This window comes from Pezoporus occidentalis, unplaced genomic scaffold, assembly GCF_034315485.1.
Source record: "Pezoporus occidentalis ecotype Australia unplaced genomic scaffold, CSIRO_AGI_Poc_V1 ctg11, whole genome shotgun sequence".
NCBI lineage: Eukaryota > Metazoa > Chordata > Aves > Psittaciformes > Psittacidae > Pezoporus > Pezoporus occidentalis.
In genome coordinates, this window is record NW_026912886.1 from 678,500 (window position 1) to 706,043 (window position 27,544).

The following is a 27,544-nucleotide window of genomic DNA, read 5'->3' on the forward strand; positions in this document are numbered from 1 at the left end:
CACACATCCATCTGATTTCACATCTGCAAAATCAAAGGATCTTGAGGTTTCCTGCCATAGCATGTCAGCCATCAACCATCGTTGCTGTCAAGAAGCAGCAGCTCTTCCAAATCCCTGCGATTGGCTGTAAAGGGCAAAACAAAAGGGGGTCTGGATTTCTGTACTCACCTTGCTCATTGCCTCTGCTATTGAGTCCACCATGCCTCCGACCATGCCTACTTCACTTGCAGCTTCATTTAAGGTAACCATGATATCATCCACAGCCTCTTTCATCAGCTGAGCAGCCTCAGTGATTGCATCATGAGTATGGGATGCCTGGAAGAGAGAAAAAATGAGAAAACAGTGATCAGAGACAATTCTGTGCACAATCAAAGTGTGACTCAACAGTGCAATTAATGAAGACAGTACAATAACAGCTCTGAAACAACAGAGCAACAAAGGGAAGCAACAAAGACAAAGGAAGACAAAAGTAGCACCAGACCATGACTAAGTGTACTTCCATACCCCCTTCCCCAAAATTTTCAGAAAAAACCCATATAGACATATGAACAACACCACAAAATGCCTGCCATAAAAAGGAAGAAAAAAAATAGTGCCGCTAAATAACATCTCTAAAAAAGTTTGTAAAACCCATAAGGAATTATTCCACAACAAAGGGTTTTCTAAAGCTGTAAAAGGAAAAACTACTAATCTGCCAAAACATCCATCTTTGATAACAACCTACTTATGGGACCTGCTTGGATATTCATGAAAAACTCACCAAAGAAGAAGAAAAAAGCCCAAACCAAATCCTAAAACAAATGTAAAGAAAAGAGCAATAAAACCAGAGGGAGCATGAGCATCCCTCAGAGAAAGACTCAGGAAGAATGCCTGAGGTGAAAGCATTGGTGGTGGGTTTCTCTAGTAGCAGACAGCATAGACACTTGCCGTTAGACCACAACTTTGTGCCTTGTGAAGATGATGTGCACCTGACTGCAATCCTGTCTTCCAGAAGTGTGCCTGCTTGCCACTGACAGATGTCACAAGAGCTGTCAATGGCATTCTTCACTGCAAATGTGTCCCTGTGCCAGGCAATAGGTAGCAGTTGCTTTCTGTGATGCACCTGCTCTCTCCCCGCACCCACCCACCTTCTCCAATAATCCCTTCATCACACACAGCAACCATACCTTGGGGTTTCCTCCCCCTTCTTTGGCAGCGTACAACATCTGTAAGGCAGATTCTGCTAGTGTCTTGCTCTGGTCCAACACAGTCATCTGTTGCTGATGATCCAGTGTTTTGGATGCCATGCCAACTGCAGCTAAAACCAAGGGTTCGAAGTAACTTGCCAGCTGCATTACCTAAGAAAGCCAGAACAGGAAAGCCATTAACCCAGTTTCTGAGGTGTAACCCTGATTAACCACTGGGCCGTGGGTTAGCTCAAGCAGCACACTGTCCTAGCGCTTCTGCACCGTACAGCATTTAGTATGTTTTATGTGCCAGCGTGATTGCATCTCCTCTCACCTTCACATCCCTCAATGAAGCCATGTGTCTCCTCCCTCAGATGCAGGTAGTCCCTCTTACTCAGATGAAACCCTTTTCAAAATGTGAGCCACATGCTCAAGGGAAGTGCTGTGGACTTTGGTCAACATTTATCTAACAAGCAGGAGGAATGTGACTCTCTAACTACCTGTATCTTGGCAATCATGATTTATCGTGCACCTCAAAGGGCCAGGAAAACCGAGAATAAAAACTGTGAATAGTTGACACTATGAAATATTTTATGGTTCTCCAAAGCTAAACAGAGTTACTCAAGTCCTGGAGACAGGAGAACCTATATATATACACAGCTACTAGTTCCAGCAGCCAGAGGCAGGGAGACCTGTAACGTAGCACTCTGCCCTTCCACCCTTGCTTTTCCCTCCCTCCATTTTTCCTTTGACCATGAACACGTTCCTCACCAAAAAACCTCAATGAAAGTATCTTTCCTATAATACAGGACCCGAAACATAAACAGGTTATTTAGTCTCAGCTCCAACTATTTGAAAATCCTTGATTTTTCCTCCTCCGCCGTGCTTTCCTCTGGTCTTTCATAGGAAATGAAAAAGCTGCAAGATCATTGTCTTTCCTAACATCCAGTTGTCCAAGACTTCAAATACCTTTGTAATGGTAGGTCAGTACCTTGTGCCCAAGCTGAGCTGCCTCTCCCCGAGCTGCAGTAGCTATGGGATCGATGAGATGGCCAATTTCCTGGACAACTGATGTCAGCTGCTCCTGTAGAGCCTAATATAAAGAGAAATTGTCAGTCACTATCACAGCTGTTCTTTTATCAAGTTGTACCATATCAGAACAATCACCCTCAGACCAACCAACATACTCGGAACACTGTTCAAATGACCCACTACATCAGATGCAGAAATCCAGCCAGCTTGATACTTGCTCATTTCTTCTCCTTTACCCTGTTTCAACAAGAAACAGGGTAAAGGAGATAAGCCTGCCCCTCTTCAGATCTATAATGGCAAGAGAAACCAGCAGGAGCTCCAATTTAAACAAATACAGCACAAGAGCAAAAAGCTCTCCTGTGTATTTTGAAGCTAACATGAGAAATCCACTGGTAAGAAAGACGAACGCGAAATACAACATCTCTGAGCAACAGAGATGAGGACTGAACTCCTGACTACCGTCTGCGGGACAGGGGCATAAGAAAAACATGTTAGTGGGCTTGTTGAGACATAAATAACTGGCTGCTAATTCCAAGACACTAAATGTCTTGGCAGCCACTGGGAGTTAGCTCACTCTCTTGAAAGGCAAGAGAAGAGAGATACTATTTTGTCACTTTGTTACATGCCATTTGCCTTATAAATAACTGCTATTTTCAGTAACAGTTCAACATGGTGTCCAAGATGACTTCATCATTGAAATAGAAAAGAACTATACCTATGACCTATTTCCTGTAGTAAATTCTTTTGTATAGCTTCGTTTAGTCTGAGATGTTTCTAGTATGTCGCATTACAGCCCAAGAAACTGCTGGAATACACAAGTAGACGTGTAGTGTCAGGAAGCAATAGTACAGAAAGACACAAAATACCAAGCTGAGAATCTGATCACGAGTTGCTGACTTTTTGCAAGCAGTCTGGCACAATGGCCCTTCTTCTATGAGCTTAATAGGACAGGATTGATCTACATTAAACTGAGTGGCAGCACAGGAAGCTTTTTCATGATAACCTATCTACATCAACTTCAGATCTCATTTAACTACAAAATAAGCATTAACAAAAATGACATGGACATAACTGGACTTCTAGTAATAGATCAGTTTCAGAAACATCCCAACTTCCACATTGCAAGTCAGCAGAGAAACACTATCAGTTGGTCATACCAGCACAGGAAATCAGAGAAGTATATTGATGGTAGTTAAAAATAACTGCTTTCACCCCTGCTTTTACCTGGTGATTCTGGTATCTTCCCAGAACTGATATACTTTGTTCAGCATGTGATTTTGCCTAGAAACATTCCAGTAAGAATACTTCCCCTTTCACTGGCAGTAGACTGCCAGTCTACTGAGCTCTGCTCAGCTCCAGATCTTCATATGGCACAAAAAGCAGCAGGGTAAGCCAGGCTGCTCAGCATTACTCCCTCTGTTCCTGCACTATCTCCCGTACCTCAACTGAGATGTCATCTCTGGTGGCCAGACTCTGACTGACAGCTGCAAGGGAGGCTTGCTCGATGTCTCTGATGCATCTGTTGATCCCATCAATGGAGAAATCACATTCCCGCTGGCCAGGGGCCTTGTCCCTAAAAGATAGGGAGAGTAAGCTGAGCATGGTGGGGAGGAGGCAGGCGCTTCAGGAATGCACACCAGTGTACTTCTTTACCTGACAACACATGAGTCACATGGGCGGACAGCACAAGGATAAAACTTAGCTTTGTCCTGCCTTCTGGATTCTGATATATGTACAGAGTACTCTGCACGCTCTCATATACACACACTGCTCCTCTCAATGATTACACGGAAAAAACAATTGTTGCCTCAGAAGAAATGAGCTCGAGATGAACCATAATGAATGACACCGTTAAAATGCAACAGACACCAGGAAAAAGCATTTGTAATTCTGTACAGTGCCACTGACTGCCTGGGAAAAGAATTCCTGAAGTATTAGGTGTTATGTTCAGTCCTAGGTTTCTTTCAACCAAGGTTAGTTTCCGAGTACTTTGTCCTGACGTGCAGCTTGCTATTTCAGCACAGTTGTTATCAAAGATCAACAAAGCTGTATACACTCTGTGTTTCACTGCTTTTATACCATTTTGATTTAATCAGTAGTAAGAGGTTAGGCATAGAACTACACTTGAAAATTTTCATTAAGAAAGAGACAGGTTTGGCCAGAAAAATACAGATTTTTCACTTCCTGCTACAGCATTCTATGCTGCAGGGTGCTGGAGTCATCAATTATGATTAAACACCCAGTGTAATTTGGGAGATACTGTGCATCACAGAGTAAGTCATTTACATTAGTGAAGAATACCACAGTGCTAATGGCCATGTGGTATTATTCTTTATGAGCAGGTACTCCATTATTACTGCAATCTTGTTATTAGAAAAGACATACCTGATAGAGGTGATAAGACTCTTGATAGAATCTGAGACAGTATGGGAATGCCCAGCTAGTACAGACCATGTAGGAGGGTCTTTTGGATTGATAGCCAGAGAACGAGCAGTTTTGATCAATAAAGATGAGCTCTCCAACATTGTTTTAGCAGAAACTAGAATTGGTTCCTGTGCTCGTGATCCCTGTGGTCAAAAAGGTACAAGAACACAACGTTTTAGTACTTATTCAAGTTCATCCACGCTTCATGCTCCTAAAATCTGTTTAATTAACAGCACTAAAATGGCATTATAATGTCTTGTATCATACTATTACATACACAGATAATCAACATGGAATTGGGACCAAAATCATCATAGTCCAACTGTTTTCTTAAGAAACACTTTGCAAGTTTAGAAAGGCACATCCACAGTTACAAGGTATGGGGAGAGAGAATACAGGAAGTTCTTCTTCCCAGAAAACCTGCTAGTTGTCATCATGACCGTGTCATTTTTGAAGGGAAAACCCCAGTGACATCTTTTCCACCCTTTTCAGATCTAATTAGGTTCCATTTGTTAAAACTGCTCTTAAGGGAAAAAGGGATATTTATTACTTTATCATATGGAATAATCCAGCTACCAGAGCGCCCCACACTGTATATCACTTCAGTAAGAGCAGACTGGCAGCACTTGCTGTAGCCTAACTGCTTTTATCCTACTGGTGCAAAACTCCAGGTCAGAGATTAAGGAAAAGACAGCAGAATGCCCTATGAACACCCAGGAACGCAGAGAGAAACTTCGGGGTCAGGCCTTTACATTCACTTTCTCTCTGCTGGCACACAAACTAATTCAACATTTTCAACTTTTTGAGGGTGGAAGTGCCACATCCTGCCTCACCTCAGTGCTGATCTGTGCTGGTATGCTGACAAATTCTGGATTGGAGGCAAATGCTGTCAGGTTTTCCACAGCCTCTATCAAAGGTGCAGTAGCAATTCTGCACTTGTTGCGGTTCTCTTCAGAGAAATCCCCATCCAGGGCCTGGAAATCAAAATCATGATAGAGTTCTGTCTGAACAGGTTTCCTTGCAAAACTGAAGGAAGACGGTTTAATTCTTCTAGTTTAAACTTTTGTGTGTTTATGACATTGGAAAGTTCCTCCACAAACAAGGCTGATGCAAAGAACGTGATCCATGAAGTGTGTGTTTCTTTCCTTAGCTGGTATTGATCCTAAACTTAAAACTGCTGCTTTGTTTCACAGGACTGAATAAAGGTTTTCTATCACTGCACTCATATGACTCATTAATTGTGTCTCAGCACCTCATGCTCGAAAAGGTGGAAGTGGCTAACAAGGTGGTTCTTTCCTATGAATGGATATATTTTTATAACTAATAATTTATTGCTCTCATTTTCACATGAGTCAACTGATCTTTCTGAGAATCTCAAAGCAAAGATTTCAATATGAAGGACCTTCTGTGTAATGTAACAGAACCTTCCAGTCCTAAGATCATAATTATTTTAGATGACTTTCAGTAGCAGATCAGCTGCTGGCTTCCAGAGGGGTTTAGAATTGTGAGACCTCTGCAGCTTAACAACTATTATTTCTGCCAGCATGAGGAAATACTACCTCCTGCCAAATTGCAGGAAGGTATCTGGAATATAAAAGATTACTATTAACAGGAGACTATTCAAGAGCAGCAACACAAACAGCTTCTATTTGGTTCCCAGTAATATCTGTTTCATTATTTTTCTCTTATAAATATGGTAAAACTGTCAGAAATACCTCCAAAAACTTCCAGATATCAGGCAACATGATACTAAAAAATCTTCACATTCAGTTATTTGCAAATTGTTCTCATGGTGCAAGGCTATTAACCACATCCAAACAGAGATGTCTCATCTGGATGAGGCATATATCACCAAATTATTTCCATCTTGAGTACAGCACAGTTATACCACTGAACTTGTTTCCCAATTGAGGTCTGCAAAATGTAACTAATGATTCTTAAACCATACATATCACAGAGGGAAAAAGGTAACTCTAACTGGCCTGATTCTGCCTCAACAGGAAAAAAAGAAAGAAAAGAAATAAACACACAAAGGAAGAAGGGAGCACAATTAAGCAGCATTTGTACCTTGATAGTTTTCACCAAGTTAGCAGTGCTGTTTGCAACTTCCTTGGCAGACTGCACAAAGTGTCTCTTGGCAACAGGATTTGCTGTCTTTGACGAAGCAATACGACAAGCATTGCACAAAGCAGAAGTGTGTTTGGCCACAATTGTGGCAGCTGATAGTACCTGTAAAAATAGATGGCACAAAACACACAGACTGTCAAAGGAGCATGACGGTTACTACAGTCAAGTCTGCAAAGCCACAGCTCAAAGCCACACAACAGCTTCAAACCACAACTCTTTTGCTCGCTCACAACTGAAGCAGTCATGTGTCCCAACAATGACAGTCTTGCTGCAATCCACTGGAATCACCTGTGAGGGGCTGCTTGCTGGATCTACCAAGTTCTGGCAGGCCATCTGGATTGCTTGGTTGGCTCTGGCGAATTGAATTGGGTCAACAAGACCCTGTTGACCAGCCTGACTGTTTGGATCTGAGATGCCAACCAGGTAAGCAGCCTAGAAATAAAGAAAGGAAGTAAACAATCCTAAGAAAAAATGTTAAATCCATCCTGGTTCTTTGAGAAGCTTGCCATATCGTAGCACATGGTGGTCTGAGATTATCCAGAAATCATACCATGAAGTACTATAACCACTTTCTTTGTATTAAATCCCCATAATACTCTGAAACTGAGGAAACTTACCCTTACACTTGTGAAATTTATTTAGTCAAAATAAAACCTGTCTCCTGTTTAGGCAGCTGGTATCCGTGGAAACATTATTTTTCACTTTTTTTTTTTTGCACAGCTAATGGAAAAAGCTTTAATGGGCACAAGAATCAGCAAACTATTTACTAGATTAGCCACAGTGGAGGTAGTGAATTCTGAGCACAAACTCAAGTCATAGCAAATGCACTGCTGCTGAGCATAGGAGCCGTCAAATCTGCAGTTGTGGGTGTCACTGCAGCTCAAGACGTCTGATGGCCAAGCTTACTTTCTCAATTAAAGAGAAGTTTCGTGTCTCTGAACAAGGAAGAATTGTCTGAACTGTCTACACCATTTTTCAAGATTTCTTGATCAGTTTCCATCACAGATAGGATGAAGGAGATTAAGTCCATACTGAGACATTCCATATGCAGGGAAATCAAGACATGGTTTGCAGATGCAGAGCATAAATCTCATCAACCAAGTCCTTCACTGAAGAGGCTTTACCAGCTCTTGAGACTTCAAGTCACCCAGTTATGAGATCAGTAAAACCAGTGACCAGTACCAGACTCTGATTTGTTGCAATAGCTTAAGAATTTTGGTTATTCCGAGAGTGTCTGAACAGCTGAAACAGGTTGCTTATCATTTAAAATAGCTGAAATTAGTAGTCCTCCTTATGAATTTTTACAAACTAAATCAAACTTGATTCATTCATTTTAACTGTGGGTGTCTTGTGCACTTTGCTATGATATAACAGTTCAGAGCTTGAGCTGCAAACATGAATTCCATATGCTGCAGCTTTGATGTTTGCTTTATCCTCAGAAAAGTTTCCTTCTTGATGTCAATTCCCTTTTTTATAAAATACATACATTATTGTACTCTGTTGCTTCAGCAGCATATAGCAGTGTGCACTGTTTCTGAGGATATATACAGAGCATGGCATGCACTACAAGGTCATCATTTATTTGGCCACAAGGAACAGCATCTCCCATTATGCACCCACAACATGAGCTTGCTTAAAACAAGAACATAAACTTGCTTTACGAACTTCAGGAGCTTACCTGAGCTGCTGCCTCTGTGAGGCCACAGAGCGCCTTGGATGCAACTCCAACGCATTCTCCAAAGACTAACAGATCCCCGGTTTTGGCATTCTGGGAAATGCCTGCCATTGATTCTCCAAGAACCTGTTAAATTAAAAACCAAAGTTATCTTCCCTGTATGCTTCCCTGTCACTTGAAGGCAAGTGATTCCTGGCCTTGAGCCAGTTCTGGCCCACAAACCTCTCTGATTTGGATACTAGAAATTTTAGCTAGTTAACGACTTCATGGAGTCGGGCACATTGCTGTGTGTGCCATGCTGGATAAGGCATGCAGATCAACACTGAATACACATTAATTCCCACAGTGTCTCCCACTGAATTCAGTTGATTTTCTTTGAAAATTCCAAATAAGGTCTGGCTGCAGTAGAGCATCAGCTGCAAGATAACAGGCTTGCTCTTTTTCTTTTAGAGAAGGAAGGATCTGAGACGATTCCAACACATCAAATAAGAGCGTCAAATGCAAAGCTTCAAAGGAAGATGTATACTATGGTATATTTAAAAATAATTTCTGAGATTTCACAGAGTTTCTGATGAGCTGGAATATCTGGACTGCTCAGACACTTCTCCAAGCTATTTTGCACAGAAAAATACAATGGCTTTTCATTGCCAGGCCTCCCATTTGTGCTTTGGGCTGTTCTATCATAGCTGCAGCTGCTATCATAGCATATCATGAAAGTATGACATGCTGTCTAATGCACAGGAGAGGAAGGGAGAACATGGGAAACTTTAACAGCATTGCATAGAATTCACTTCATTAACAATTTCTTACCACAACAATATGACTTTTAAGTGACCAAAACCTAAATTTATCTGTAAGAGACCTATCTCAGGCAGAGTTTTATCAAGGGATGAAGCATACACTGTAGCTATAAACACTGTGTTGTATTTCTAATATGCTTGATATGCAAGTGGAATGTTCGGATTATCAAAACGCACTTTACAACTGTCACAGGGGTGGGAAAAGGAAATTACCTTTGAGTTTTCCATTACACCTTCAATACAATCAAAATATGAGAGGTCACTCACAGGTTCATTGGGGTTATCCAACATTCCCTTAACTGTCTGTAATAATGAAAGAAACTCTGATTATTGACAGAGCCTGAAAACCAGGCAATGAACTGGGGAAATAAAGGGAAAAACTAAGAACTAAATAATTGTAAAGAACTAAATAATTGTAAAGAGAAATTGAAAGCTAATACAGCTTTCTGCAGTTCACTCAGGTCACTTCGATGTGAGCCTTCAGTCTGGTTTCAGGACTGTGTGGCTTTGCCTCAGTTTCCCTTTTCTTTGAAATTCATCTAGTTCCATAAACCCAGATTCTTCTCACTAACTGTCCTTCTCAGGCAAGTGTTTCCTGAAGTTCTAGATGCTACAGAACTTGTGAAATGTAGTAATACCTCCAGTTCTCTGAGAGCATTATCACATTCCTTCTGCCCGGGAGCTTGCTGGGTGCACAGCGTGATGAGCTGGTTTATACTCTCAGTTACAGCTCTAGGGAGAGTAGAAGGAAAAAAAAAGGTATATTTTAAAATTAAAGCATTCCTCTTATTAAAGCTTTGTTCCATTAACTGTACACAGCACCAGGATTTAAAACTTTAATATTCTACGGCATTGTTTCTTTCCAGTGTTTGGGGATTAACTGTACCTTAAAAAGCTCACCTGGAGACCTCTGCTGTAACAAGCTTCGTAAGAGCAAAAAACATTCTCACCAAGATATGTGAGAGTGATCCACACTTGAAAATCTATCCCTTCAGTGCAAACAATTGGGAAGTTTGCCCAGAAGAAGCAGAGGCTCCATCTCACAGCAACAAGTGTATTGGGGGTGTGTGGTAAGCTTTTGGCTGCAGGGAGGCCTCTGTGAGAAAAGGCCAAGGGCTGCTCCAGGCAGCTGGGTGCAGACACTCCAACAGACCCACCGCAGGACACAGCTGAGCCCAGCAGACAAAGCTGGGGGCACCTCTGGGAAAACATGGGTGAGAATGAGCAGAACAGCACCTGGCAGCAGGCCAGTGCATGCACTAGCAGCATGACTTAACTTCAGTGCTAAAAGGTACTTTAGCACTTCTCCAGATCTGGCATTAGCTGAATCATTTCTCAGCTGCACCCCAGGAGTCTTAAAAGACAGAAATAAGTGGCTAGTTTGTCAAAAACTGTTTGAATGTAAAGTAATAATACACATGCTTTGCTAACAAGTCCTTGTCTGACACACTGTGTTACACACACACACAATCCCACTATGTATTTCTACAGCCTGTTATCAAGTTGGGTTTTTAATCTTTCACTAACCAATTCTGAGTCTCCCCGAGGCTTAAATCCACACAGAACAAGATATTTTTGCATTATGTTTCTATGGGAGGTCACAGGTCTGGCTCTCTTGAACACAGGCGGAATGAGACATACAGTATAGTCACTATTTGTGTTTCTGACAAATGCTCTGATACTGAGCAAAATCCATTATAACTACATTCATTTTAGACTAAAGGCTAACCACCCAGGAAAGCAGCTTCTAGAAGAAAAGGCTTTTCAGGAGGAGGAGGAAGTATGCCATTCATTGTTATTAATGGAAGATAATTTCTCTAGCTAGGCATGTTGTCACCAATTTGCAAACGCTTAGCTTGCATTGTGACATTATAGTGCAGTGCAGGTGGTTTTGTGCTGTATTTCATGGCCAATTAGAAACTGAATGAAACAAGACAGCATGGAGGATATGCTTTCTTCTGGTTTGAAAACTCTGACTGGCACTTGGGCTATTTTCCCTTTAAGAAAACTGGCACTTCATAACATGCTGGATATATCAATAACATGATTACCTAAGATGGATGGCATCACCTGTCACAAAAGGAAACAGAATGTACTTATTACATATACACCAGGTTTTACTTTTATTTCCAGAGCAAAAGGAATGAGAAGTAAAAATACTTGACCCTGACCATGTCATAGCAGGGAAAGAGAACGGAGCCCTGGCAAGCTTGTCACAATCAGGCATGGAAGATTTGAGAAGGGAAAACTGGTGTCCCCTTAGCCTCTTACATATACACACTGAGAACTGGTACAGTATTGACCTTTTATGCTTAACTGATGTCTAGACATATGCATGCAGACACCCATACAGAGGCTAACAGCATGGCAAAACAGAACATCTAAAGTTCTAAATGGCTTGTCTCCCTTTTTTGCTTGTGTGTTTCTACAGAGGGAATACCAGCCTGGCAGAAACTAACAACTAAGTGGGCTTCACTGGAGGCACTAAATTCAGCTATGCTCCAAACAGGAATGCTCTAAACCTAAAGGAAAAATCTGCAGGGAGTCTGATACTGCAGCAGTAACAAAAGCTCATGCAACTCCTTCACCTTCAAGCAGCATGCCTTGGACTACCAACAGTTTTCCTACAAGCTATTTATTTATGGGGAGACAAGATGGATGTCAGAATTTATTTATCTATCTGTTTAACATCCATGACAAAGTAAAGCAGCAAAACCCTTTTAACAAGTCCTCTATTAAAGGAGTAGATTTATTCATTTTTTAAATTAAAGTTATTGCTATTAGAAAGGGATGATTACAAGGTTCAGGACAAACATCAACTACATTATCCCTAAAGAAGGAACAGTCTTTACTTACTTCATCTCTAGGCTGATCTTTGTGGGTTTAAACATTTTGGAAGACAATATTGTAAGTCACAGCCTCAGTATCTCAGACATTCATCTGATCTACGTTGGCAGTTCTAGATGTGATATGTACCTGTCCTCCAGCAGTTCCCTGACAGTTTGATATTTGAGCATTCCATTTACAAACTGAAATAACTGAATAAAAACTTAATTTGGAAAAAAATTAATTGTGAAAAGGATTTGACAAAGTGGAGGAGAGGAGATAATCCAGACACTGAAATGCAGTGTTATTTTTCACATAAACATAGAGCATCCTGACTGAGGAACAGAGTCCAAAAAATGGAATTTAGGGCATGGTTGACAGAATACTTTAAATAAGGATATCTTCCACCAAATAAACATAGCATCTAACCCTTGCAAGTGTTCTCGATCACACACACATATGCACTGTTAGTGATAGGTAGCCACAACATGACTGCTAAGCACATTCTATATGAGAATATGATTCAATTTATTTTCTTTGTTAGTGATTGAGAGGCTTAATGTTAACAACTGCCTTGTCAGAACACAGGTGGTAAAAAACACAGTAGATAAAACACATTAGTTCTTTTCAAAAGCCAGGCCAACTCTTCAACTGATAGCTCTTATTTCTGTCAAAGGTAACAAGTTGTATCAGTTAAGGAATTATTCCAAAATAACCAGTTTTCCTCAGGCCTACTTTCATTTAAATAGAACTGCAGCTTCCAGCCACTCAACTGTCAACAGCAGAAGAATATACAAACACATGACAAATATCACAGAGAAAACAAGTATGTTAGAAAAATCAAAATCAAGCAACATGTCCTTACCTTGCTGCTGCTGCTAAGAGGTTCTTGGCATTAGGAGCTCCAGGATCAACAGAGAGAGACTTGGCAGCTAGTAAAAGCTTGCTGGAAGCCATAGAGATGCTCTTGAGGTTACCTATTACTTGAATCTGGTCTTCTTTAGTCTGGAAAGCGACAGCAGCGTAACATTAGCTGCAGAGTTTGCAATGCAGTGTGCCAAAAGCACATTTGGAAACCCAGCTTGTTTATCCACCTGAAACCACGGACATGCAGGGGACCACAGTTGAGAGAATGACATGAACCAAAGCCTCTGAACCCAGACAGGTGCCTCTAGCTTCGCTTATGTTACAGAAGAAGCAGCCCATATAACAAACAGCTTGGTTTCTAACAATGGCAGTATTCACAAATGAGCAACGGAGAAACTTTACTACTTGTTGAACAATGCTTTTGTTGTTAAGACTCTCATGTGTCTCTGCCTGGCACAACTGATCCACATTATTCACTCAGTGTAGATTCTCTGCATTCTAGCATCCTCTGAAACCAACCCTCAGGTTCTCTAGCATGTAGCTGGGATTACTCACACAAAAAGATCTCTCCACGTAGTCCTCTATCCCAACAAAAGGCATTTCTACAAGCTAATTTGGTAAACATTCTGACTTGGATGCTCTATTACTTATTTAAGGCACTGCCTGAAAAGGAGAACTTGCATATACATACAATTACAGGGAAGGGCTGCATTATCACAACAAATAGCTGTGGCTAGATTCTTCTGTCGGTGCTCATAAGTGAATCTATTCTTTCTAACAGTCTGTTCAGAGTTTTATGTAAAGAGGTTGCATATTACTCGGCCAATGTGAATAGGTTTTACTCAATATTTACATTCTCTGCTTCCTCCCTACCCCAACATTTTGCTGGGCATCCAAAATACCTGTATGGCTTCTGTTCAGACCAAATAGCTAGACAAAAAGAAGGCATTCTCTTTTGAAAGATCAGGCATTCACAATTAGGATGGTTATCATCCCCTAGGTCAGCAGGGTAAGCAAAACCACAAGGGCCACAAGGACAGCAGCAGCTGGAATTCTCTTCTCAAATAGCTATTTGCACTATCATTTCTACTTTTGCCTTCATTGAATTGCCTCAAACAAAACATACCAGAAGCCAGTGAGGCCTGTGGCTAAAAAGATAGTCAGGTACGTGACTCCTATTCAGTTTCAGAGAATCAGCTGGCATTTGGTGCCTGCCTAACTTAATGAATCTGGAAATAGAATAATTAAGTTTTGATGCAGAATAATTAGCAGTTGTTGTCCAATCTATCTACTCAGCTCTACCTACAAAGCATCTGCTCTATAGAGACACTTCTTTAAAGACTTCAAAGGAGTCTCTGGCTAGTTTTCTTTTGGCAAGAATTTCTTAGATTTGCAAGTTCCTCCTGCTAATTAGGGCAAAACAGTCTGCAGACTCCTTTCTGCAAGCCCTCCCAGCTCTCTTGGTACCTGACCCTTTTTAATATGCTGGCATTTGTTAAGCTAAACCATCTCCACATGACCAATTAGTGTAATTCAGTACACCTAAACCCAGTAAGATAAAATATCTCCAACTTCAAATGAGTACTTACACTACTAGGAATAAGCTAGGAATAATACTTGATAACATTCCTTATTGTTACTGAGTTCATCAGAATAGAACTCTGCAGGTTTAAATCACTAACAAGTCAAAGTGCTTGCTGTCAGATACATGGCAGCATGCGCCATAGAGCAATATAAATGCATCTTTCCTCCCTCTAATTAAAGCACTTGAAAATTAGCAAAGAAAGGCGCTCAATTTTGAATAGTGTTCACATAAATCATGCTCCATGGTAGTTCTACTAAAATAGAAGCAACGCTTTCCATAAGCTTTCAGAGGTTCAGCACACCTTTGTACCTGGAGATACACAGCTCAAATTGGTTAAAGAGCCCAAATTACACAGAGGACTATGAAGTCACATTTCTGATTGGGCACAGAAACAAACAGAAGTATCCTGTGTAAGACTTTAGTCTGGACAACCAGTTAGAGATGGCTGCTCCACAACATCACCTATCATGTCTGCATAGGCTCACAGCAGCACATTGTACTGTGCTACTAGATAACCAAGATACTTCACTGCAAGACACTATGCCCTAGATAACCCTTGGTCCCAATTAGCCAGATAAAAAACTTACCTGAGCTTGGCCAGCCATTTCAATACCAGCATCAAGAAATTCATCAAAATCATCACTGAATTTTCCAGAGGCTGCGGCCAGTTCCCCACTTTGGCCCCGTGTGGCATGGACAACTTCTCCTGCTGACTGATTGAGGTCTGCTGCTGCCTGGTTCAGTTCACTCTGAGCTTCTTGAAATGACTTAGAACTTGGAGGTAGCTGTAAGAGACCAAGTGCTGTATGTTACTGTCTGTCCCGTCACACCAGCCCTTCACAACTGAGAAGTTCATCACAATTCAAGAACACCAAATGCAATACAGTAGTGAACTTCACATACAAGCTAGAATGGAGTACTGCAACTGGACTGCTAGTGATTCAGTTCTGAGTGCAGAATAGTCCAACTATGGGACACCTTATCAACGAGAAATCTATACAACCGTAGTCCCAATGTTTCTTTCAAGGGACTGACAAGTACCCAATGTACCTTTCAAAGGGCAGAGATAATGACAGCTATTTTATGGTTCAACTACGAAATTCAAAGTGATGAACTCTGTGGCAAAAGTTGGTCTCCACGCCATTGTTCACTTCCACAAACAAGCTTTCCAGAACCCCACACAAGTATTGACAGCTCTTCAGAATGACTGTAAACTCCTGACTTGGTTTTATCAAAACCTGCACAAACAGATCAAAATATAATCCCTCCTTCATTCATAGGGTAGCAGGATCACTGATAGGTGCATGAAAAACAAGTTGTTCAAATCATATGACCTCCTGGCAAATTTCCAGTGCACAAAGGGCATTTCTTGACATGGATGCAGTCAAACAGAAATACAACAATTCTTCTCCTTGTACAAAAACAACCTTACATGCACTAGACATCTTCTGGCTGACCACAATACTCGTTAGACCAAACTCATCACTTTTTGGTGGGAGATGGGTTGTAATTTTCTAATTGTCATATTCTTCAAAATATCAAATCACGGTTGGCATTTTCAACAGAACAAACTAACGGTGATCCATGTCATCAACTTTACTATTGCCTTCACAAGCCACAGACATATTTCACCCTTCCCATACACTAGAATAACATCATTTCAGCCAAAGCAGCAGCTACTTAAAGTTGCATTAACTTAAACAAAACTTCTATTATGTATACTTAGGGCACATTTACTAAATAAGAATTTGACTCAGATCTGCTTTTCAGTTCTCTGAAATTTATTTCCATGTTAAAAGACATCTCACCGAATCAACAAGGAGCTTCTTGCTAGATTCCCCGATACTCTTCAAGGCCACATCCACATCCTTTTGGCCAGGCAGACAATTCACACAGTTATTCAAGGAGTGGGACACTGCTTTTGCCACCTGCAATACAAGTAAACATATCCACACTGAGAAAGGCTAAAGTGGTCATTTGTTGAAGAGGAGGCACATTCTGTAGCTGGCAATTCCTACATTCTGTCTTTAACAAGACCCCTTTTGAGGCTTGCAGTTCTCCTAGTTTGCTCACCTGTAGTCTAGCAGTAGTCACTATTCACACTCAACCATTTGATAGGATAGGGTTGGCAGCGGTGCTCCTGGCACCTGGGTTAAAGGCTGCAGCACTGAAGGTAAGGGACTGCCCCGGGAGTTAACCATACACTAACTGCAGAAATCCTTTGCATATTACATTGTTTAAAGCCCTTTTTAAAAAGATTATAACAACTGTCTCCTCTAAGAAATTATTTCAAATACAGGCCCATTACGGAACTTTTCAAACAAGTAAAAAAGAATCTGTTACTCCTTGAAGTCTTCAAAAGCCGCAGTGCTGCTTGTCTAGAAAACAGGCATTCACTTTCTGAATGTAAAATAAATACAGATCCTTCATTTGATAAGGATTTGTTGAACAGTCGTTGCAGTTTTGCAGTCAAGCAGCCTACTCAAATATGCTGTGGATAAAAACATTTAACTGCATCTTTGCACACATTTATTTTTGTAAAAGGTGACTATAACATCACACTTCACACCACCTGCAGTGATTAACATAAGCACGATGTTACTGCCTGAGAGTTGCTGGAAGGACTGGAAAGCTGGTATTTGTTGCAGCCTCATATGCAGTTGTTCTCTCTCATTATTAAGTGGTGTGTTCTAAGTAATTTCAGTAGATGTTTGATAACTGATGTAGCAGCTCAAGTTGCAACTTACCTGGGCTAATCTCTGCTGACTATCTGCATCCCCTGGTGCAGCCAGAGCCTGTTTTGCCTCCTGAATAAGCATAGCAGAGCCTTCCATGACATCCCTTGCTGAATCCAACATTGCATGTGCTGCCACAGGGTCGGTAGTAGATGCTGCAACCCCTCGTGCTGCCTGAGCCAAAGTCTTCAAAGCCTGAGCTGTTTCTCTGGCAGCAACTCCTATGTTCAGAGTCCATCAAGGATTCTATTAGTACCCTTAAAGACAATCTTTGTATTTCATAGCAGATGAACTTGCAGGCAAAGATCCCATTGCAAAGTAACATTGCAAATACAGTTTAAAAGAAGATCTTCAAACACAAAAGCATTTGAAACACACAGCGTCATTTGCCTTGATAAATGCCTGTAGTGAAGCTATAAAGTAAATATTATACCCCCAAGACCATTTTCTGGGCACAGCTCTACATCAGCGACTAGATCTTAGTCTGAAAAAGAAGAAAACCTAAACCTGGAAAAAGAGGAAAACTCCATACTCCAAGCTATGGGGGAAAGGGATTGTTTGCAAGAACAATTGTACATTTACTGTGCAAGACCTCTTGTTGATCCATATTTAGGTATTAAAAATAATTAGAATATTCTAATATCCCTATTGGAAATGTCTATAAAGCTGGGACATCACAACCAAATACAATCCATGAAGTAGCCATGTTATTTTAACTCCAGTGCCTTTTCACATCTTCTCTTCCAATCAACTGAATATTCTGAACTGCATAAACGTTAGAAGATAATGAAAAGCAAGTGAGAAAATAGGTCAAAGTAAAGCCAAGTACTACAGAGAAACAGTATTGCCTACGTTGCCGTAGGCAACCTTTCTATTTGACAAGCCACAGACAGCTTTCTAGATTCTTAATTTAAAGACTATTTCAGGAAAACCACCACACCTTCTGTTTCCTTTCATTAGATACAAGTAAGAATCTTTTAAGTGCAACTTAATCTATCACAGCACCACAAAATAAAGAAGTCTGATTGCTTTGCCTTCAACTTTGTGCTGCTTTCATTCTCTACAATGATTTTCAATACAAAGTGAAAAGAAACTTACTGTGACAGTAGAAGACAAGAGAGAATTATTAAATAGTGGATGTAAGCTGTAAAGAACTTTTATCACATGCAAACAGTAGAATGTCGTAACACCTGCAAACAGTGCTTGCTTGAGCACTCAACAGTTTGTGCATAACAAGACAGTATGAGATACGAAGGAGTTATATGAGCTCTGAAAATTAACTCCTTGCTTTGTAGGACATCCCAACCAAACAGCTCTTACAGATTGATGTTGAGAGCCACTAGATTCAATTGTTTAATATCAGGTGCAGGTATCTGTATTCCTTTGCCAGATACCCAGTAGTAAGTTCTGCATAACTATGTGACAGAAACATGAGCCATCTTAATGCAATTACATCCACTTCAAAATGAAAGCAGCTCGAAGTTGTGCAGCCCTGATGCAATTATACTCAACAAAATGGTAATTGTCATAATGCAGTTTGTAAGTAATATTTAAAAAAAATCTTACAGTAGTATTTGCATCAAGAGCTTACATTTTTTACAGAAATAAGGAGACAAAACATTTTACCATCCAAGAGTAAACCTTTTCTCCCTCCTGCAAGGAATATTTTCCTTATCAAGTCAATTTGGTTTCTAAAATTACAGTACAAAAATAAATTGTAGAATCTCTATGTCCACATGCCCTGTTGGTTTTACCTCAAACTATGCAAATGTGATCAGCGAATCAGAAAGACCAGCTGCATTATACATGTAAACTGGTAACATGAAGTGATAGATGCAGTTTTAAACGTCGCCAGGCTATCCCAAGTATGTTTGCATCCTGCGCTTCAAAAAAATATCCAAAGGCCCTTTTAACCTTCTGAAAGGACACAGCAACATTTCTCATGGCACTGACCTTTAAATTGCATTATATTTTAGTTCTGTCCTTCACAGAGATTCAGTGGCATATATTTACAAAAAAAACAACAGATGTCTCTGTTCTGATTATAGAGACCCACAGCAGATTGCAACACTTCCTTCATGAAGCACAGTATTCACACTCACAAGTCCTAATAATTTGCCACAGTTCACCATCAACATTAAAAAGAACAAGGAGAAATTCCTTAATTTAAGAGTCTGTAATACGAAAACCTTCTATCAAGTACTTTTGTGAGCAGAGGTTTCACAAAGGCATGAATAAAACATTACCTGTGTAGTGCTCGTTGCCTTGAGCAGCACAAGTTAACAACTGGGCCATTGATGAACCAACTGCTTTGGATGTACTTCCCAGGTCCTGAGTGCATTTCTCAAGCTGTGAAAAATTGCAAAGGACAAAATTCTTTGTTTAAGCTCAACTAAAACACACTTATTATTTTAAATACTAAAAAATCCCTCATTCCACAAACCCAAACTTTTATCTCAGCTACAGAACACACACAGAGGTTCTCCAAAATCTGACTAACATGCGTTCCCTCTCCAGGCTGAAATAAATTAACATGTTAGGTAATATGAACAAAAAACCTTGTATAACTAGCAATGGAAATCAAGGTCTTCATCTTAGGGGAAGGAAATTTTTGCCAAATAAAACATTTCACTTCCTAAGCCTACCAGGACTGCAGTATTACAACTATTGAGTTCCCATCTTGGTCACTACAGAAAAGAAATTCTTTGTGATGAGAAAAGACTGAAACATTGATGCTACTATACTGTCATATCTACAATAAAGGAGTACCTACAGTCCTGTAATTCCACTACAGAACATAAACTCTTTTTAAGAGAATTAGTGCAAAACCCTATCAGCGTCACCATTATCCAAAGCCTCACTACTTGTTTTGCCTCCAATACTTATATTTTTTAACAGGTAACTGTTTATTTTTAAATGAAGAACATCCTTCCTCAATTACAGTTTCTCCTGGGAGAGGTTTTAACTGTCCATCCACAGCTGCCATCTTCGCATCTTGCAGTTCATTTTTGAGTGTCTGGACTGTATTCAAAGCAGAATCGATTTCCATCGGGCCACACGCTTCATGAGCCTATTCAGAAATCAGATCAATATCAATGTTAGCAGCTGTAAGCCACTATCAGAAATAATAAATACTTCAGGTATAACTTCCCTCTCCCAAATGATGGCTCTTACGCCTTTAGAGACCACTGTGAGCACTTTCAAGTGTTACACATCATTGATTCCAAACTCCTGCACGATATTCTTAGCTTGTGAGTAGCGTAACACACTGTTAAGAGCCACCAGGGGAATGAGATACACTCAGCTTGTGTACATATATCTGCACACTGGTAGTCCAGGCATTGAGAAAATAAGTGCTGCAGTCTGGACTTCACCTTTGACAAAAGCTACCTATGCATCCTGACAAAAGTCACACTGACTCACCCAATAAGGCAGCCCACAGTCATCAGTACCTGAGCTGGGCATTTTGATGTTAGCTCAGATGTAGCCACCTATATGCTATAAACCTTGTTTGGGGCCTCAATGCACACAATAATCAAAGAGCAGACTGTCCACTTTAAAATATGGTAGTTTATTTTAAACCCATATATAATTTAGCAAGCAGTGTCTGAAACACAGATAGCCTCTGCTTCCCTGAACTTTAGAGGTGATAGCTCCAGTTCACAATCACTGACCACAGCTGTGTTCTCACCAGTTTGGCAGGTACATGAGATAGGCTCCCCTTCCACTGCTCTCCTTCAGATGTAAAGCAGCTCAGAGCTTCGATGTGCTGCTCTGGGCAAAGCCTCCCCCTGTCTTTCTGGAAAGGGCAGCACAGGCTTTTCAATTTTCTTGCCATTTCTCCCTCCCCTTTCTGTTACGACACAGAAGTCACCTGTGACTCTGAGCAAACTGTGTACAAAAGGCAACACATAAAGTGAACTCTGCTTGAGCATGAGTCATTTCCCTTGGGGGAGACACAGTGGGCCAAGGAGAAGTGAGTCTGTGACCACCATCCAGGGCATCTTGCTTTAGCTGGTTCAAACCAGCATTCACCTACCTTCTGGGAGGCTGTTCGTAGCTCAGCTAAGCTGGTAGCAAGATTCTTTGCACACTGACTTAGTTGCATTGCTGCTGCTTGATCAGTCACAGTGGGGACTGCAGCTTTTGCAGATGCCACCATCTTACTTCCAGGCTGTTCAGATAAGGAAGGGGGAACATTCAAATAAGGAAGTAGGGAACACAGCTGGTTTTATCAGTTCATTTTCTTTAAATGTGGCTTAGGATTCAGTAAACAAACTGCTTTCTCCATTCACACAGTCAGGAGGTTTCCACATTTTCTGTAATGATCATTTCATGCACTTCCCTCCTCCTTAACCACAACCCTCTAGATCCCAGCCTTTTAATCATGTGCTGCACCCTGTCATTATTCCATACAGCAGTGTCTTCTGCAGCGGGACACATTGTGCTTTATTAGTTCAATGACTTCCTCACTGGTACCACTGTCTGCTTGAGGCCTTTGAGTACTCATGTTGACTACTTAAAAATATTGCAATGTGCAGTTTTTGCCATTCAGCATCCAGGCAGCACAAGCAGGTCCAGAGGGCACAGATGGCAAATTTGCCTCAATATTTCTAAGTATTAAACTCTGCCAAAACGCTCTATCTTGAAAATTGCAACTCAAGCACCGATTCCTCACAAGGTTTGCTGTTAGTACAATTAGAATACTTCTCTGATTCTTACCACCACTGTGGTACACATACACACAGAGGGGAGATGTATCATTTTTTAATGCCTCTGGAGAGAATCATACAGCAAAATACTTGGAGTGAGAGCATGGTTTGCAATACCTCTAGCTACATGTGTCCATAAAGAGCCTGTTATCAGCAACCGCATTTAAGGTGGGAGTAACTGGTGCCAAGTAATCACTAAGTCATTATACAGAAAATTGGTTTCTTCTGTTTGTTTCTTGCAATTTCAACATTAAATCCAATAGGTTTGATACCAACATTCAATATTTTATCTTCTTTAAGACAAGTGTCTAAAAAAAATGGTAATACTCTTATTTGTGAAGAATTTTGGAGCTGCTTCTTACACCACTAACTTTACCTTCACCAAGAAAATTATATCCTCTCACATACTCAGACCCCTGCTTAGAAAGATGCTCAATTCTTTCCATCTTGTTCTTTAAACTCCTTCACAGAAGGCAAGTGTTACAGCAATGAATGTTTCTTTTCCACACACTTGACTTTTCTTGTTACATTTATCCTCAATTTTGGTGGTTTTATTTTCCACAGATTCAACACACTTCACCCATCTGACCTGAGGAATTGAATTCTCCTTAGCTATAGCTCAGTCAGTGATGGACTTTTTAGAACAGTTTACTGCTTATTAGTCACAAATGAAAATATACACCATTACAAAATGCTTTTTGCTGTGATGGATTCTAGTACAGTGATTGATTCACTTCACCTGAAGGAAATTCTGGCTGGAATTTATTAAAGCAAGCTGGGCACTGAGGTCTTCTGACTGAGCTTGACTTCCTCTTACACCCTGCACCAACTGAGGAATATGGTCTGCAACATTCTACAAAAACAAAGAGAAAACCTTTTAATAGATAAATAAAAACTCCAAACCCACTGACAGACAAGCAAACCCTCTCTCCACCCCCTTAAAGACAACCTGTAATATTCACAGGTACAATACTCCTGTGCCTTCACAGAATTCATTTAGGCCACCATGGAACTGGATGAATACACAATAGGATTTTTTCAGAGACTTCTCTTAAGAAATCTTTATTCAAGCCACTGATTTAAGACCCTACAAAACAATCTAAGATTTTTCTGCAAAATTCCATACAGAAAGTATTTTAATTCCTTTGCCAAGCTCAAATGCAAGTACTGGAGGGGACATGTTTTTCAAGAGAATGTCTTGCTTTCAGAAAAACAGTGTCTTCTACACCTAAGCACCTCAGCCTCCTTTTCCTTGACTTCTAACAATACAAACTATATAATGTGGCTGGAGCATGCAACAGTGGGCATTGCTAAAACTTTATTCCTGAACTGCCCAGATTCATGATCCTTGTCCATCCATTCCACAATAAAACTTACTTCAGCAGTGCAGTATGAACTCCTTCCCCCCCCCCCAAAAAGTAAAAAAAAATCAGCCTTCTCTGTTACCTAAGAAATGATCATCAAGGAATCAGAATGAACTGGAAACAATAAAGTGAATCAGCTCACCTTTTATTATTATTGTTTCAATTCATACTGAAATAGCAGCATCCTACATCACAAATTTGACATGCACTAGAGTTACCTTACTTAACTACAACATTTTAGGATTACCACCAAGAAATTGCTGAATGTTAATGTGGCCTTTAACAATGCCTTCTTTACTGGTTTTGTTCTTGTTCCCCACATAGCTGCTCTTCCATCCAAAAGAAAACCCTTCTGCATTCTATTGTCTTTTCAATTTTTTGTTTGAACACAATTTATTTAAAAGCCCTGAAGCAACTCTAGTCAGAGCTAGAAATTAAGCTGCCAAATGTAGCTTAAACACTAAAGAGAACAGCTTCTCAGCAGGCACTGAATTCCAGCTTGGAACTATAAAAATGTGCTTGACTTCAGGCATACCTTGAAATCTGTGGTCTTGGCAGCTTCAAGCTAAGAATCATGTTAACCCCATTGTAAGGTCTAGAATGCTTCTACAGTGACATTTCAGGCTGCAGGTACTTGTGTGCTAAACATCAGAATAGCAGGATCAGTGCTGTTTGTTATCTAACCAGTATATTAAAATAAGAATTTCACTCCATTATAGTAGAAATCACTACTGCTACTCCATTCCTTGGTGTGGAAAAATCAAAGGTTACCTTTATATTAAAGCAGACCTCAGCCCCATTTCACTGTATGTATCATTCAAAGGCCTGTTTTGATGATCACAGAGCTACTCATTTGCTAAAGAGCACACTTGAGCCAGTGTACAGATTTCTCTGCAGACTGCTTCTAGCATAGCTCTGCATATACAGCACTGCTGACTGATTTGCAGCAAAGCATTTACTTAAAGCACTTACTTCAGGTGAACTGGTTATTACTCAACAGATACATGCTGAGGTATATATGCCTGTCAATTCTTTGTAGTAAAGTGTTTGCAGGGGTATTTGTTAACAGCCTAATACTACTACATGGCACTCACAGTAGCTCAGCTTTCCAAGGCTCTCCGACCAGGAAGGCAGGGAAGCTATGGGTAATTCAATAAATAAGGGCTCTCTAGAATCCACAGATGAATGTGTGTTGCTATGCTATTATTACAGCAGGTGATCTTCAGTTCCCCATAAAGCAGAGCCCAAGAGCTATTTCTCAGGGGGTTGAGATACATTTACCTTACAGCTCTGCACAAGTTGCTGGTGGGCTGCTGTGTTCTTATTTGACACCGCTGCATTCTGAGAAGCTGCAATGGTCTGAGTAGCAGCAGCTGCAGCTTGCTTAGCAGCAATCTGTGGAGAAAAGGAAACAGACTTAAATCAGTGGTAAAAGTCTAAGTCATTTAGAGGGTGAAATACATATTTTAGATAACTTTGACAGTAACAACTTTTGACAGATTAATACATTGTATCCTTAGATTAGTTTGAATTGCCTTAAGGAAACTCAGAGTTGTTCTTCTCTCAAGATGAAAGTAAGCTGAACACTGTTATCCAGCTCTATCTTGCCAATAAAGAAAAAGGTGGAACTAGGAGGATTCTAACCTCTTACTCCTTTGTAACTTCGGATGCAACATGACCAAAAGCAGTCAGTTACAGAACAGAAATGGTCTAATCAATTAGTTCCTTACAAAGAAGGCCACAGAAAACAGGCAAAGTATACACAGTGCTTCACACTGCTACATGAACACTTCTGACAAAGACTCAAGGGAGCCAGCTTCTACTGAGAATGCTCTATGGTAAAACCAAACACACTAAACTTATGCAAAGGTAGAAAATACTGACATTGCTGAGTCTGAAAGCACTGAGAAGATTAAAAATTCAACTATTCATCCAAGCTATTCAAACATGTTATAACATTCTTTTCTTTAACTGGCCCACTAAATACAACCAAGCAGGGAGCTCATTGTTACCATTACACATTTCATTCCTTTGTAAGGCAGTATGTATTGTAAAACAAGTAAATTATCCTTTCCATAAAGCTTTCTTGCATACAGCCACAAAACTGAGACATCACTGTTTATTTCCTGAAATACTGCTCATTTTTGGTTCTAGTCAGATAAAGTAATTTAAATGCACTTCTGGAACACAGTTACCTCCTTGAGTTCTCCTTGTTTGTCTAATCTCATTGCACTTGAATCAGACTACTGTAAAACCACAGTTGGAAACCAGGAATTATGAAAGGCTTCTTTTTTCAATCTGTCTTTTCTACATTTTAGGCTGTGAATGGGAAGATCAAACCTTGCCTACAAGACAAACCTCACAGGTATTTTATTCTTATTGCACAGCAAATTGCCTTTCTCCCTCTTGGCTGTCCTATCAGATAGGACATATCTTTTTATTTCTGCTTTGATTCGCCAAACAAAGTACCAGGTTATTTGGATATGCTGCAACTCAACATATCTTTGCATGGAAATTTACATGAAACTCTGGCAGATACACACCACCAAAAGACAGTGTGTAAATGAAAGATCATAGAGATAAACGAAACCAGAAATGAAGTAATTTCAACTCAGCTGTTCAAAATCTCAGCTATCCTAATTTTATGACTGGGCCACCATCAAATGTCTCTTGAGTCACTTTACTACATCAGTGATAAGTTGCTCGATTTCCTCAGGACTATGGTATCACAAACTAGCATCTCAAAATCCAAGCCCTGTAACTCTGGAACTGAGCTTGCAGTGCTGTTCTGTGCTTAGCACTTTTCCTGAAATAGGCATTTTGCTTGCATGAAATTATCTACTGATACTAATTACCAAAATGGAATAAACTGCAAATTCAATAGTCTCTGGTTTCCAACCTCTAATCTGTTGACAATTTTCTTCTTGATGGCATTCTGTGCAGCAGCATTTGTAGCAACCCGCAGTCCCTCCGCTGCTTCTCTCAGACGCTGCTGTTGATCCTCATTTTCAGGATTGGCTGCAGCTCCCTGCACAAGATTTCAGAGCAAAAACCATGAGCCTTAGTAAAAATTCCTGGAGAATATATAGATGATTATCAAGGCTTTAGTTCCAGACAGCGTCTGATACATCATTCTTTATTTTCCTCGTATTGTCTTAACCAAACTTAGAAGAACATTAAAGTGTTGCAAGACTTTGAAGCGGACAATTTATTGTTGGTGCAAGGTTGTTACCATGTATGTTAGGTATTGTGAGGAAGGCAGTTGAACATTTGCTTTAGACACTACTTTAGGTGCTTGGGAAAAAAACCCTGTGTAAACCACCAGATCTGTAATAACATACTTTGATGAATGTAGGTTTTGCAAAGAACAGTTTTCAAAATTTCCAGTTCAATGTGCCTTTCAGGAACTGCAGTCCAAACCCTGAGATTTAACCCAGGAGGTTTTCTTCATTTGAAGTCTGAGAAAGTACTTGCAAGTCAAGTATATGCTCTGTAGCCAGGCATATGGGCCTTCTAGAGCCCTAGCAGAATGGCTGGCCCTGATCTGTAAAAATCATTTAAGTGCAGGATCTGGGAAACAACGCAAAGAACTTGTTATTCCCTAGTAGATTTAAACAGGTTTCTAGCACAGAGTCCTCTTGTGAGAGCAGGAGCGTGGGGGGTGAACAGCACAGGCAAAATTCCCCAAGTGGAGGGAACTGCTCCTAAGAAGCACAGATGCCTTAACAGCTTTTGCAAGAGATAGTTGTAAGTGACTGCTATGGGTTATTTTTTCTCAATGTATGATCACAATAAATTGTTAAATGCAGAACATTTACTGGTTAAGAAGAAACATCTCTACTATCAGCCAGATCCTATGTATGATATCCCACATACCGCTTTGTGTATAACCATACAGTTTGAAGCTGTCACTTATTTCATTTTCCTGGTACCTTTGCAGCTTCAACCATGCGGGCTGTAGAATCTGCCAGGAGCTTTGCAGCAGCCAGAAGCTTCTTAGAGTTCTCCATGTCGATTTCTGCTTCAGCATCTGACCTCATGGCATTGACCAGATCAGAAGTGGCTTGAGCCAGTACCCTGGCCTGCCGTACCATTTCACCTGCAGGGTACAGTTATACTTTTACTTTCCTCTTCTCTGCATTTCAGTTTCCATTTCAAAAGTCATCTCAACAAGATGAAAACAGTTACATTTGTCAAAGTATTCTTTTGATGAAGCATTCTTTTGACTTGA

General features: G+C 40.3%; 1 protein-coding gene across 1 annotated transcript in view; it reads right to left on the minus strand.

Annotated features, from left to right (window-relative positions):
* The window catches only part of TLN2 (talin 2), a 149,330-nt gene that overhangs the window by 34,747 nt on the left and 87,039 nt on the right, over positions 1-27,544 (minus strand). The window contains exons 22-43 of the mRNA XM_062626283.1: positions 27,246-27,412; positions 26,213-26,341; positions 24,595-24,708; positions 22,689-22,802; positions 21,277-21,411; positions 20,179-20,307; positions 19,484-19,586; positions 17,250-17,458; positions 16,311-16,430; positions 15,090-15,287; positions 12,916-13,055; positions 9,863-9,956; positions 9,438-9,527; positions 8,428-8,550; positions 7,038-7,181; positions 6,690-6,851; positions 5,456-5,596; positions 4,584-4,765; positions 3,639-3,771; positions 2,158-2,259; positions 1,167-1,337; positions 169-315 (exon numbers count right to left, since the gene is read on the minus strand). Of these exons, the coding sequence (XP_062482267.1) occupies positions 169-315; positions 1,167-1,337; positions 2,158-2,259; positions 3,639-3,771; positions 4,584-4,765; positions 5,456-5,596; positions 6,690-6,851; positions 7,038-7,181; positions 8,428-8,550; positions 9,438-9,527; positions 9,863-9,956; positions 12,916-13,055; positions 15,090-15,287; positions 16,311-16,430; positions 17,250-17,458; positions 19,484-19,586; positions 20,179-20,307; positions 21,277-21,411; positions 22,689-22,802; positions 24,595-24,708; positions 26,213-26,341; positions 27,246-27,412 (3,047 nt within the window). The remainder of the gene's footprint in view (positions 1-168; positions 316-1,166; positions 1,338-2,157; positions 2,260-3,638; positions 3,772-4,583; positions 4,766-5,455; positions 5,597-6,689; positions 6,852-7,037; positions 7,182-8,427; positions 8,551-9,437; positions 9,528-9,862; positions 9,957-12,915; positions 13,056-15,089; positions 15,288-16,310; positions 16,431-17,249; positions 17,459-19,483; positions 19,587-20,178; positions 20,308-21,276; positions 21,412-22,688; positions 22,803-24,594; positions 24,709-26,212; positions 26,342-27,245; positions 27,413-27,544) is intronic.